This window comes from Erpetoichthys calabaricus, chromosome 2, assembly GCF_900747795.2.
Source record: "Erpetoichthys calabaricus chromosome 2, fErpCal1.3, whole genome shotgun sequence".
Classification (NCBI taxonomy): Eukaryota; Metazoa; Chordata; class Cladistia; order Polypteriformes; family Polypteridae; genus Erpetoichthys; species Erpetoichthys calabaricus.
Genome location: NC_041395.2, coordinates 163,110,890 through 163,124,578, shown reverse-complemented (window position 1 = coordinate 163,124,578; position 13,689 = coordinate 163,110,890). Strand labels below are relative to the sequence as shown.

The following is a 13,689-nucleotide window of genomic DNA, read 5'->3' as shown; positions in this document are numbered from 1 at the left end:
AAATTTCCTTACCTGGGGCTCAACCTGCCTGTGCATGGGAGGTGTTCTTGCTGGGGGAATGGCACTGTTGCTAAAGGACTCTGACCGGGGTGGCAAACTGGGATCTGAAATCCTGTTGGACACTTTGTGCTGCATTGCTGGGGAGCTTTGTCGGTTCAACTTGGAGCGCTCCTCTACCTGCAAGAGAGAAATTATTAGAGATACATGTGGCACACTTCAGAACCACAGCAACAGCAGTTGATTTTCCAGAAGAGGTGACTGGCACATACGGACATTTAGAAAGGTTTCGTGCTAAGGAGAAGGCAGCCATTATGTCTGAAAATTTAACAACAAGTAGGCTCCTCTGTTTTTATTTTCTGTTTGCTGAATTTCACACCAGTAAGATTAGAAACCGGCCTCAGGATGAGAAAGCACACCGCCTCTTCCTTTTGTTAATTCCTTAATCACTAATGAATAGTGATTCTCAGCTTATAACACAATATATAGATAAAATAAACTTATCTTTGTGAAGCTAGGAAGAAAGCAGTTTAACATATCCAGCCTGGGACTGGTCAATTAAACTGGTGTATTGATAAGCTTTCTGTGATATTGTCCATCTGTGACCAGGCACAGCAGCTGGTAGGCATTGATAGAATGACCCAGAGCTAGAAATCTTTAAGATTGAATGAGAGTGGGAGAGAAAGGATTAAAAACAAGAAAGGGAGCCTTCATTAAACTTTTTTTGCATTTGTATCACTGTCAGTTCACTTGTTTACTTATGTAAAATGCACTCTTGAAACAGCAGCTGGAGTGAACCGATAACACTGGCTAATAACATAAGGAATAGAAAGGTACATTACTCATGGGAAATGTACAGCAATGCTGCATCTATTTAGAAATGTCACCCTTGCAATTGTGCATGATATTTCCAAAAAGAAAGTCAACATGAGAATGTTTACTTCACCCCCATAACTCTGCAGCAACGCCTCAAAAGAAGAGACCATACAATGATTTGATCAGATGACTTTGTAACCAGTGCTTCAGACACTCCAACACCATCACCAAAGAGTTAAATGTAGTCAGATGCAGAGCTAACAAAAATCAGCAACACAGTCCATGCAAAGATGATGACTAAAGAAGCAGCCAATCCCCAAAGATACCATATTTGCAAAGAAAACCAGGAAAACAAGTGTCATTGCGAAGGCAGTCAATAAGATCTTATGCGGCCGCCACCACCACATTCCACTCCAAGGACCCATGATCCCCACTGACTAAATATTAGTAATGAAAGTGGTGGTAAAGTGGTAATTATGAAGAGCTGAATTTCGCACCCTGCAGTTTCCTGGCATGATGGATTCAGTCAATTTCCTCTTCTTGCTGACTAGATTTCCTAGGTTCCTCTTCAGTAAATCCAATATGCAAGTTCATTTTGGCACTAAAAAGGGACCATTTTCTGCTGGAGGACTTGCCCGCATAGCTTTCTTCTACCGTGGTGTTGTGTGCTATGGAGAAAAGGCTAGATGTCCTCAGGAAAAGCACATTATGCCCAAGATGCAGGTTCATGTTCCTTTATGCGCTTCTTCTTCCATATTATAATTTTTGGCAGAAAGCTGACCTCTAAAAGTTTAGAGTATGTAACAACTTAAACTGAGTCAAAAACCATACACAATATTTATGTTTTTAGGAGGTTTTTCACATCCTGAAACTTTACTTTCTTCATTTAGTAGATTTAAAACTCATAAAATGGATCCTTCATTGCCACATTACTAATGTAGTTGCTCCAACTTACTCATATTTACTGGCTAGTGGCTTTTGAAGGTCTTGCTTTGGTGAACATGGTGCACATTGGAACATAGTCCTCCTGGCAACCACTGCAAGTAACAGATACATTGCTGAAGAAAATCCCTTTATGAAAATCATAAGTAGCTATGATTTGAGTGTTTCTGATTTCCAACAGACTTTTGGTGCAAAGCTTCAGTTTAATTAGAAAGACAGTAGTCATTTAGCTGAATTAGTGATACAATAAAGCAAGGTCTGCATGCTTCCCTAAGAGGTTTTCATTATACTTCCAGCTGCACACCTTTTTTATAGTCAATGCCATCCTGTGAAGACTAGAATTCCCTTGATTTGAGCTATTGTTACATGCAACCGGCTAATAAAATGACAATCTAGGTTTTCATGAAGAGTTTTCTATTTTATTTAGTTTTTAAGAACTGGAATTTAAGGCAATGCAGAAGCTAATTTTCCCACTGTAGCTGGTGTCAAAGGTAACAAAAGCAGGCTGTTTAGAACCTTTGAACCCACAGAGTATAAAAACGTCAGTCAGGGACAATGCTGACAATGTCAGATAAGAAAATATCATTACAAGTACGAGACATTCTATAAAGAATTACTGCAGCTCTGTTTTGACACTGCATTCATTGTCAGGCAAATAAAGGTTGATACATGGAACAATCCCGGACAGAAAACATATCAGGACAAAACAAAAAACTGTGACAAAGAACAGCTAATAAGTCAAAACATCAGTTGAAGCCAGAGTGAGACTACACATTAAGAATTTGGAAAAAATCATCAGATAGCATGTTCAATATAAGTCATAACTGTAATTTAAAAAACAGTACATGCAGCTGAAATTTGGAAAATCAAGAGGAGTTAAGGTAATAAATGAAAGATTATTTCCACTCCTGGCACAATCACGTAAGGCATATATTAAAGTACATTGTCGATATATTCTAACTATACTAGACCTACTAAGGCATATTACTGCACATTTCAAACTGAAATAACAGCCATATATGATCAAAATTATAAGTACAATAAATATGGATACTTGATCATATATAAAATTAGATTCCCAGGAAATGGGATCATTATAACATATTTTAATTCTTGGCACTTAAAGCATCATGGGGCTTTAAAAGTTTCTTGACAACGTGCGATTTTATTTGAAAATGTGTACCTACAGGCTAATTAATGGTGTAAATAAATTATATAAAATAGTCCATCTTTCCCATCACATACTCTATTTAATGCCATAAACAAATTCATATCTTCATATATTCACTCATCTACTTTTCAGCCATTTAAAGACAGAACTTATCTCAGCAGCAGAGAGAACAAGAATTCCTAGTTACCCTGATAGCATTTCTTGGGGCAATTAAAAAAAGGCAATTTGAACAAAGGAGGAACACGTAAACTCCAAGGCTGGGCTCAAACATGTGACTTAGCCCAAGTAGCAGAAAACATTCTGTATGATTGTATTTATTATATATATATATATATATATATATATATATATATATATATATATATATATATATATATATATATATTTTAAAAACCACACTTATATTAAGTTAAAAAGTGTACTAAAAAGTAAAAAATGAGTCTCTCATACATCACTCGTAAAAAAAATAAAAGCGTGGGTGCTTTTTTGAATGTTGTTTGATGAAAAGCGCCTACACTTTTATTTTACAAGTGATGCATGAGAGACTTATTTTTTACTTTTTAGTACACTTTTTAACTTAATATAAAAATCCATCCATCCATCCATCCATTTTCCAATCCGCTGAATCCGAACACAGGGTCACGGGTAATATAAAAATGATTATTAAAAATTATTTTTTTATATATATTATTTTCAACTTTTTAGTCTTGGGTTTGCTTTAGTATAATTTTGTAATCAATATTTTAACACTTCCTTTGACGTTTATATGCACACACCTTCATACAAGATGCAGTTACTAGCCCCATCTATTGGTGAAATCTTGAACTATTCTTCATATGAAAATTTAATTTCTTAAGTAGCATGGATTAACTGATCAATTAGTGAAACTGATTATTGATTCATGTATTGTAATCGGAAGTGAGTAAGTGTGCAAAATTTCAAGTCATTTGGACAATAGGAAGTGGGTTAAATATCGATAACAAGCTTTGTACCAGACAACAAACAGGTGAAGCTAATATAAGCGTGGTAATAATAAAAAGGGGGCATTATTACTCTGATGATCAACTGATGCTGTTTCAATAATTAAAAGCCTTGGAGATAAGAATAAGTTAAGTTCTTGACATAAATGATACTAGCCACTTAAGACACAAAAATTGCTTTGATATGATCATGTGCGAAAGAGCAACCTTCATGAGCCCAAGAAGGAGAACATTATGCATGGCAACAACTGACAAGATCCAAAATAATAGCCAAAACTACATAAAAGACAGGATAAATCTAAAGTGAAATCTACTTATGAAATGAAAGATAAAATAAGGGTTTCCTTCCCCCAAAGTCAAGCCTACTTACTGTTGCAGCGCTTTATTTGCTACCACTAAGAGTTTTTTGTTAGCAGAGAATTTTGTGGTATATCATTATATACACTTTTACAAGGAGTTCAGACACATTTGAAGGGCTGCCTAGACACTGTCCAACTCCACATCATATCAGTAAAGAAAGCACAATGCATGGACTTCATCTTTTCTACTCATTGAAATGAATTTATGTTCTTTGGACCAAACTGAATTGTGAGATATGTTTAAATTTTGGTATTTTAAAATAAGACTGTGCATTGCATCTATGCTTACATTAAAATGAAGCAAAACTGATTCCGTGATCAGCTGAGAGACTGTACCTCAATGTCGGATGCTGCTACACCAAGATGTTTTATTTGACAGGAACAATATCACGCAAAATAATTTCAGTAGTAAAAATGAGAACAAACAAGTCTGCATCTACACTTCACACTGGATTAAAAAGTAACACAAGGTGGTGAAAAACTGAACTGTCCAATCTGAATCAACTTGATGCATGTAGCTCATCAAACTTTTACTGGCAGCTCTGCCTTATTTGCAAGACTTGCAACATTACAGTATGTCAAATTGATTATAACAGTGCATAAATGGACTGAAAAGCCCAATATCATTTTAATTATTCAAATTAATGTTTTGTTTATTATTGTCATCTACCAGTATCTTAATAAAAGGTAAGTGTCTGTGTGTCCATCCAGTTGCTATGCCTCTGTTATTCCATTATAAACATCTTTATGTAGTAATAAAATGCCTTGCATTTTCATACCAATAGATAGTGCATCACAAACATTAACACTGCTTTTACAAATCCCACACCAAATGTCATTTAACAGAGACATATACATTCCATGGTGCACTGTAAATGGAAAAGTTGAGATCTATATTGATTATTTAGATTTCAACCCATCTTAGATAGGTAGCACAGCTGATATGTGAAGAAAATGCTATTGCCGCACCACTCTTGCCAGCGCACAGTGAATGTTGATTTATGCTTTAGAGAGTAGCTGTTGTGGGCTCTTCATATTTGGCTTTCAAGAGTAATGAACAATGACCTAAGTACTCAGATTGTAATGCTTTCAGATCCTCCTGTCTGAAATAAGCATGTGTTCTAAAGACTAGTCAGGTATGCAAAATGAAGAGTGGAAGATTGGACTGGAATTTTTGGCTGACCTGATCCCACTGAATCTTAATCGCTAAAGCAGTGGGTAACTTACAAGTAACATGTTGCATGAAGTAAAAATATTTCACAACAAAAACTGCAGTTAAAATGCATATGTGGAAGTGCTGGAGGATCTGAGGAGTGAGACTGAAATGAGATTCCACAGTGCAATAGAACACAGATTTTTTTTAATATTGTTGAAAATGATTTTCATTATGTTTCTCAACCCTCATTCCATTTACCACTCATTTCTGACCTGTTAAGTGTGCTGCATTGGAAAATGCAATTGTTGAGCTGTAGATAAATGCAATCTTGAAAGCTAAACACAAACCAGGTGGTGGGCACTTCTATCACATGGACTGTTCAACTGACAGACACATTCATCAATTTGGACAAAGGTAATTGCCCTTTGTCTCAGAACACATAATTGTGAATCCATACTTTCCTCGAAAAACATGCTAAACAAAAAGTGTTTGTACAGACTGACTCATGGCCAACTAGAGTGACTAACAAGTATTGACACAGTAGATTCCAAATACAGAATTACAATTATCATGCAGATGTAGGCACAGGTTCACTCATGCAACCATTAAGGCAGGACCATTTCAATTTCAACTGATGTTTGTTGTCATGACTATGTAATAATGTGTTCTGAAAGATACCTATCAGCCAGATATTGTGTGGTGCACTAAAACAAAAGCTGACACATCTGCAAAATGATGGTAGTGATTTGCAGAGTGTGACTCTCCATTTCATTACCCCATTCAAATGTTGCTCCTTTGATAAAACTGCACAGACCAATAGTGATAGTGTAATGTAACGCTATAGACCAGGATTTCTTAAACAATAGAGTGTGACCCAAAATGGGTCGTGGGTTTGTTGGGTAATCAATTATTGTTGTTTTCAATGGCAATGGGTAGCGTATGGTTTATGAAGTAAAACAATTCACATGGCTCTGACGATTGTACTCGATCACCTCTCTCTCTCCAACAATTGTCCATGATTCTCCAAAGGGACCCCCATCCCCACCACTCTGACAGCTAGACTACTTTTACCACCTCCAAAGATCAGAGCTCTGTTGATCATCCATAATTCTCTGACAAATGTTGATTAAGTGAGTCTTGAAGACACTAAAAACAGCAAGACTGGGTCACAACAAAACAAAGTTTAAGAATCCCTGCTATAGACAGTCAAAGACTGGATAATCAGTTAAAGTTGGGAGGTTGGGTATTTGTGATCCTGTAGTGCTTAATGTGAACAAAAAAACATTTTGATAAATGACCTGGCTGTTCTTTAGTTTCAATCTGTATATAATTGTTTTTATAATAAACCGATTATGAAGTCTTTGACTGTATCCACCATTTTTGAAGGTAGGACATTGAGGGATCACAGGTATAAGTCTTTAGTATGTATTTTATATGCTGTGTTGGGATTCCATGGTGTTCATTTTCTCAGAAATACTGTATAACACTCATTAGGCAAGGCGGTCTTAACAAGCTCCTACTTTACGTGATAAATTGGGGTTATTGGCACACTGACATACTTTAATAGGGGGTGAGGTCCTTTATAAGCAAAACCACAGATATTTTGCCTTAGGAGTATTTCAAAGGTAAGGTTTTACTGTGGATACTCCTTCCAGAGCATGTATATGGCCTGCATAATGTCTTAATGAGATGTATTAATCTTTAGGTCCAGGTTTGTCTGGCCCTGATGAATAGGCTAGAACCTCGAAGCATGTCAGCCTGATGGACAATGGGTGGATATTCATTGACAGAAGTTTCAACTATGGATACCATAGCTATATTGACCCTCTAGATGTTGGTATTTAACATCATGAAATTAAGGACTAGTTTCTTGACATGCCTATATTTTGAAATATGTTTAGCATGTTAGAAGTCTTTATGTTGATGTTAAATAATATTCAAAGTCTTGTGCTCAAGTAAAAAAAAAATAAAGTGGGGGTTGGGCAGTGTTGCGAGGTCCGTACTTTTCCTCACCCAGTTGGGCTCTTTTTGATTGTCATCTATAGGGAAAAAATGGGCTTTTTTGGGTTTCAGTTTTTTGGACTACTTTTTTTAACAACAACCACCTCCACAGCATTTTTTTCATGTTTTTCATCTATCTGGCACGTTTTCCTCAGCTACTAACACTTGTATATGTTCATTCCCATCGTACAATTTCTGAGGTGGAACCATTGTATGATGGTATACACTCATTCTATCACTTTGAAATATCTCTGAAAGGACACTATCGTCCTTGGTCTTTGATAGTATGTACCTAATACTCTAGCTCTAACACCACCCCCTGTTTTCTGGTGTGTTATTTTGTCTACTTCAGGCATTGGGCTATTCTTTTGGGCAAATTAACTATTTTTAAGCTGTCCATGGGCTATATATTTTTAAGAGACCTGGCAACCCTGAGGTTGGGAGTCTGTGAACCTGTAGTGGTTAAAGTGAATAAAAAATTATTTGATAAATGACCTGGCTGTTATTTAGTTTGTACCATAAATTTTAAACAGTGAAGGTCTGACACAATGTGAGTTCAAGACTATGTGAGTAGCACAGCAAATACACTTGGGCCCATGTTTGATTATGCTCTGGGGTGCCTTATTGGCAGAGGTTTGTGTGGAGTTTTAATTAATGCTGGCGTTTGTTTGAGCATGCCATGTCAAAGACTGGCACCATGTCCAACTGCTGCTGCTGAGATAGTCTCCAGTTTTAAGTGGTCTTCAGCCAGAAAAGCAGATAAAGAAAGTGAACAAACACAATGTTAACAAAGGACTGGATGACATGCTGGGAGGCTTTTTCCCCCAGCACCAGAAAGCTGACACATAGACACTTGAAGCTCTGAGTGAATATATGTAATTAGAGGTACTTGATAAATACAGTATGAATGAGTATGACATTATGGAGCTCAGGGAAACAGGGAAGACTGGTCAAACATCTCTGGACTTGTAAGGAATTGGCTACCTGATGGGGATGTTTCTGGAGAGGTAGAGCATGAGCTTCTAAATCGAAAACGGGGGGCTTTAGGGCTGCTTCTGGGAGAGAGACCCATCCAATTCAATGACAATGGAACTTTGGAGATGACAGACTTTAGCAAATCATTTGGAGATTTAGTAGGAGACTTACAGTCAAAACTTTCATTAAAACTGCAAGATATGTTTTCTTCGCTTTTGTTCAGCATATATTTTAAAAGAACTCCTGGACTGGAAGCAGACAGACTAAACTTAGGGACATGCAGTAACTCTTTCACATTTTTGGAATTCTCTTCTTTTGTTGGGGAAATGACATTGCTCTGTGTACCAGCATAGGAATGTCTAAATCCTGATGGCAAATCATTCATTCTGGTCGAACCAGACATATTCGGTCGTAAATCAACTTTCCATACTCCATAGGACCCCAAGTCCCAGGAATCCAGGTTGACTCCTAAAGATGATTGTGCTCTGCATATATTATTCTGTGAAACCTTCAGTTTATAGATTGGAGAAGAGGAATGTGCTCTTCTTACGGTATTAGGATCTTTTTCCTGGCGACGTCCTCTGATGTGCTTGTTATCTTGTGAGAAAGCATTGCTGGGACCATGAGGCTTTTCTTTCAAATTTCCTGGAACTTCTGTGATCTCAATTTTTGGGATTGAATGGCGCTTCCTGGCCTTATGCTGGGATGAAAGAATATTAGGTGCATTGTTACAGATGCCAGGATACAAATTGTGTCCTGATGCTCCCTGACCAAAGGGATGTTGACGACTTAATGGAACACAGGGAGGCTTCACAACCTACATTTGGGATTTATGAGAAAAACTTAAGGTTACCAGAACATATAATGGCAAAATAAAGAGAAGCGATGGTGATGACTTAATGTTAAACAAAGTAACACCGCTGGATATAGCACTGGAAACATTAAATATAATAAAGCATAACAATTGTGCAAACCAGAAGCAAAAGCTAAAGCATTCAAAAACTCAACTTAAAAAAAAAAAAAAAACATGAAGAAACAACATTTATTTCTATGGTGCCATTCCATAGTGGACAAATCCCAAGGAATGTTACAAGTTCAAAGCTTTAAAACAATTAGTTACATATGCTTTTTTTAATTGAAGCACAGACTGGCTGAAGGCTTATCTAAGGTAAAACAGTCAGTTACAGATGAAGACTGAACGGAGAGCTTTGTGACTTTAAGCCTAGTGCCACTGGGCCAAGCTATTTATAACTGGAGACAAACATCAATCTTCTTTCGATTTCATTCATACAATATATCAGCTCTGCACACTGTTGACAAAATAGATCTGGTGAAGGGTACCTAAATGGGAGGTTAAATCATATTGACCAGGGCTGATTTAGCGCAGAGTGCACATATCACCTACACCAATGGTTTTCAAACTGGGGGCCGTGGCAGTTCTGCAATGTTGAGGTTTGAAGAAAAAAAAAATCCAATTCCGATTTGTCTTTAGATTGTCTCGTGAAGATTTCAAATAAACATAACATTAAATGTTCAACAACTGTTGCATGAAAATGTAACTGTCAATGTAGTTATAGTCTAGTGATGTAGTCTTATGCAAGCAGCTGTCAGGTGGTATGTGAGAAAGCATATAAAAAAAATGGGAGTGGTCTCCCCTAGACTTTCTTGTATTCAGATATGGGGATGGAGTAAATCACAAGACAAGATTATATTTTTATATTATGTACATTAAAGAACCATCAACAACAAATTAAATCAAATTAATAAAACATTGAACAATTATAAAAGTAAATTTGAATAACTCGACTCTGGAGCTGCATGAATAAAAGATAAAGTATCACTTCTGGTTAGCGGAAATAGCCCAAAAGTTGCTAGAAATCTATGTTTTGTACCTAATACTTGTATGCAAAATTTGGTTGACTTAAGTGAAAGCATACTCAAGTTAACGTGTTTACATACATACACACACACAGACATAATTCCAAAAATGGTATTTTCAGGGAGGTCTAAAACATTGACATTCATCAAAATCTCGAAATGGAAATTTTAGACGATTACAATACTTTCCCTATACTTTGTATACGAGAAAGTCAGGGAGGTCTAAAACATCGAGATTCATCAAATTCTCGACATTGAATTTTTGGATGATTACGATACTTTCCATATACGTCATATACGAGAAAGTAAAAGGGTGAGGTGTGGTCATCAGTTAACCTTAAAAAAGACCCTTAGTCACACAGCAGCTACATCCAAGTCTTCATGCTAAGGCTGAATTTCAACTCCATTGCACTGCCTCACAGTACTCCTGCAGCGAGTTTCCATCCTTGTCTACCATTCTGTGTCTAACGTACATGCCAATTCATGCCTGTGGGGTTTCTTCCACTTCTTTGAGATGACTCATGCTGGGACAGAGACTGTCTGTGAACAATATGCCAAGACTGATGGATTTTTGAAAAAGATAGCATAGTTACAGGTGAGCGCTGTCTTTCCTACCCTGACACAAGCAGCCTGCAAAGTGTCACTGTCAATGCTGAAATATTTTTAGGTTTGGTAAACTTGCTTGCTGTATCACCATTTTCGGACACAATTTTAGAAATTGGCAGATTAGTGCAGAAGAATGTACAATAAGGAAGAAAGACAATTATTAATAATACAATGCATGTATCTAACATTTCATGTTTGTGTTAATAATATTAATCAACAGCAGAAAGCTCTCTCTAATGTTCTGTAATCTTCGTCCTTCTTTAAAAAATAAATGCAGGAATAGGCTGAACCTTAAAGGTAGCCTTAAAGTAGGCTCAACCTTTACATTCACTTGGAATTATTTGAAAGTTGCTTTCTTCCTTTTTTGATAATAAGTTGTATGTAAGTTGTGAGTTGTTTTTCTCCTGTTTTTGATTTGGATTAAGATATATTTCTATACTTTTTGTAAGTATATACCATTGAAATTTTAGGCTTTTTTAAATTCCTTATCAAATCACACAACTCTTTTTACATTAAAAATAACTCATTCAAAATGCGTTTGGATTATATGTGTAAAATTAAACAAATAGACCCACAAATAAAACTCTCAATAAAAATCCAAACTGCAATATTGGAGAGTTAAAGGAATATCATCTTTAGCTGTAATAGTAAGAAATCAGTACTTAAGACTGAAAAATGAGGATACTTCAAAACATTTTAATTCTTGCAGGTGGTATGGCCTACAGATATCATGTCAACTTTGATCACATATTTATCAATAGTTTGTAGGTCAGCTATTATACAAAATCATGTCATGTGACAGTTGTTAGCAAAAACCAAGATCCATGACAATGACCATTTTTGCAGCACTAGGTTTATATTGGTGTGGAGACATGACCACAAAGTGCAATATTTTGGAGGGTCCTTGGCTTAAAAAAGTTTAGAAACATCCTGTCCTACACCATACAATAATGAGGTTCCTAAGGGACTGGTGGCATAAGTCAAAGCATTATACAGTAATCACACATGGGACATAATTTTAAATTGACACCCACTTGTGCATCACCTAAAGGTGACACAGTATAGGTTTATAGGGTCAATATTGCCACATATACAGAGCACTGTGAAATTCTTACTTGCACATGCTAATCAACATTCAGTATGTTTCCACTCTGTGAGTATAACAACCTTAAGTGGAATTTTCATGCAGGCTATATTCTGTTGTTCCAGCATAAAAGAAAGGCCACTCCAGCCCCTCAAGTGATTTAGGGGCTAGGTTAGAAGTAACCTTCGGAGGGGTTTAAAGGAATATTCCATCAAAAAACTTTTTTGTTACTTATTTCAAATGGTTTGTTGTGATAGCTGAGAAAATTTTTAATTTCATGTTTTCTTGCAGAAAAGAGATCACAAACTTTCTGATAGTATGAGCATCAATTGACAAAAACTCTGGGCCACAGCAAAAAAAATGATATAACTGAAGACTCATCTCTCCCCCTCATTCATTGGTCAAGAGTTCTGTCTTCAATTCAGAAAGTCAGTCCTGTGCAAACGTGCTTCTTTTGTGTGAACTACACTAATTTTCCAGAAGTACATATTTAACAATATATAACAATGGGAAAAGAAACTCTTACTCAACATTTCAAAAAGGAGTGGAAGGAAGCCACACACAGAATTCACTCAAGCTCCATATGCGCAAAACATTCAATTACTCCACTTAAAATCTTTTACCAAACACATCTGTCTCATTTAAAATTGTCCAAAATGTTTCCAGGGCAAGACCCAACCTGTGAACGTTGCAATCGAGCTCCAGCCTCACTGGGCCACATGTTTTGGTCCTGCACCAAATTAACATCATTCTGGACCAAACGTTTTAATGCCTTTCATACAGCCTTGGTGTCACAATTACTCCTAAGCCATTAACAGCTGTATTTGGTGTACTTCCATATGGGTTTAAAGTGGAGAAGGACAACCAAACTGTGATTACTTTTACTTCACTATTGGCATGTAGACTTGTCTTGCTCGACTGGAAGAATCCTAACCCACCTCTTTTAAGTCAGTGGGTAGCTGATGTTATATACTATTTGAAATTGGAAAAACTCAGATTCTCACTTAGATGATCTGTTCAAAACCTTTTTAAAAACCTCACAGGAACTAATCAATAACATTTTAGAATAATCGTTTATATTGGGGGAAAAGACTCCTTTCTCTCTTTACTGCTCTCAAAAGTTTTACTCTGGCTGTTGGCCTTTCTCTCTTTCTCATGGGAGGGAGTTGAATTGAATTTAATTTTGTTAAGTTTGACTTCATTGTATGGAATGATACATGCTTTTAATAAATTCAACAAAAGAAAAAAAAGCAACATTTTAGCAGAAAAATACATTCGTTTTGCCTATTGTGACATGAAATGACATCTTTCCATGAATGTTTTTATATCATTTAGTGTGGTCCAGCACTCATCTTCATGGACACCAGCTCCATTAGAAAGTTTGTCACCTCTTAATTCCTTGAAAACATGAAAGTAAAAAATTGGGTGGAGTAAAACTTTTTGTGGGAACTGATCTGAAAGCTCTTGATTTATTGATTGATTTGATCTCCTACCCTCAAATATGGTCATGAACTGTGGTTAGTGACAGAAGAAACTACATTGTGGATATAAGAAACAGAAATGAGTTTTCTTCACAGGATGTTAGGGCTCAGAGTGAAGAATACAGATATTTGGAAGGAGCTCAAAGTAGAGTCCCTGCTTCTCCACATTGAACAGAGCCAGTGAGGTGGTTCAGGCATCTGGTTAGGATGCATCCTGGATGCCTCTCTGGGAATGTCCGACCG

The 13,689-nt window shown here is 36.5% G+C and overlaps 1 protein-coding gene across 2 annotated transcripts in view; it reads right to left on the bottom strand.

The window, feature by feature from the left end:
• Positions 1-13,689, bottom strand: part of tnikb (TRAF2 and NCK interacting kinase b) — a 375,714-nt gene that overhangs the window by 84,144 nt on the left and 277,881 nt on the right. For both annotated transcript variants that reach the window (XM_028794715.2, XM_028794717.2), the window contains one exon: positions 13-177. In XM_028794715.2, coding sequence (XP_028650548.1) covers positions 13-177 — 165 coding nt within the window. The remainder of the gene's footprint in view (positions 1-12; positions 178-13,689) is intronic.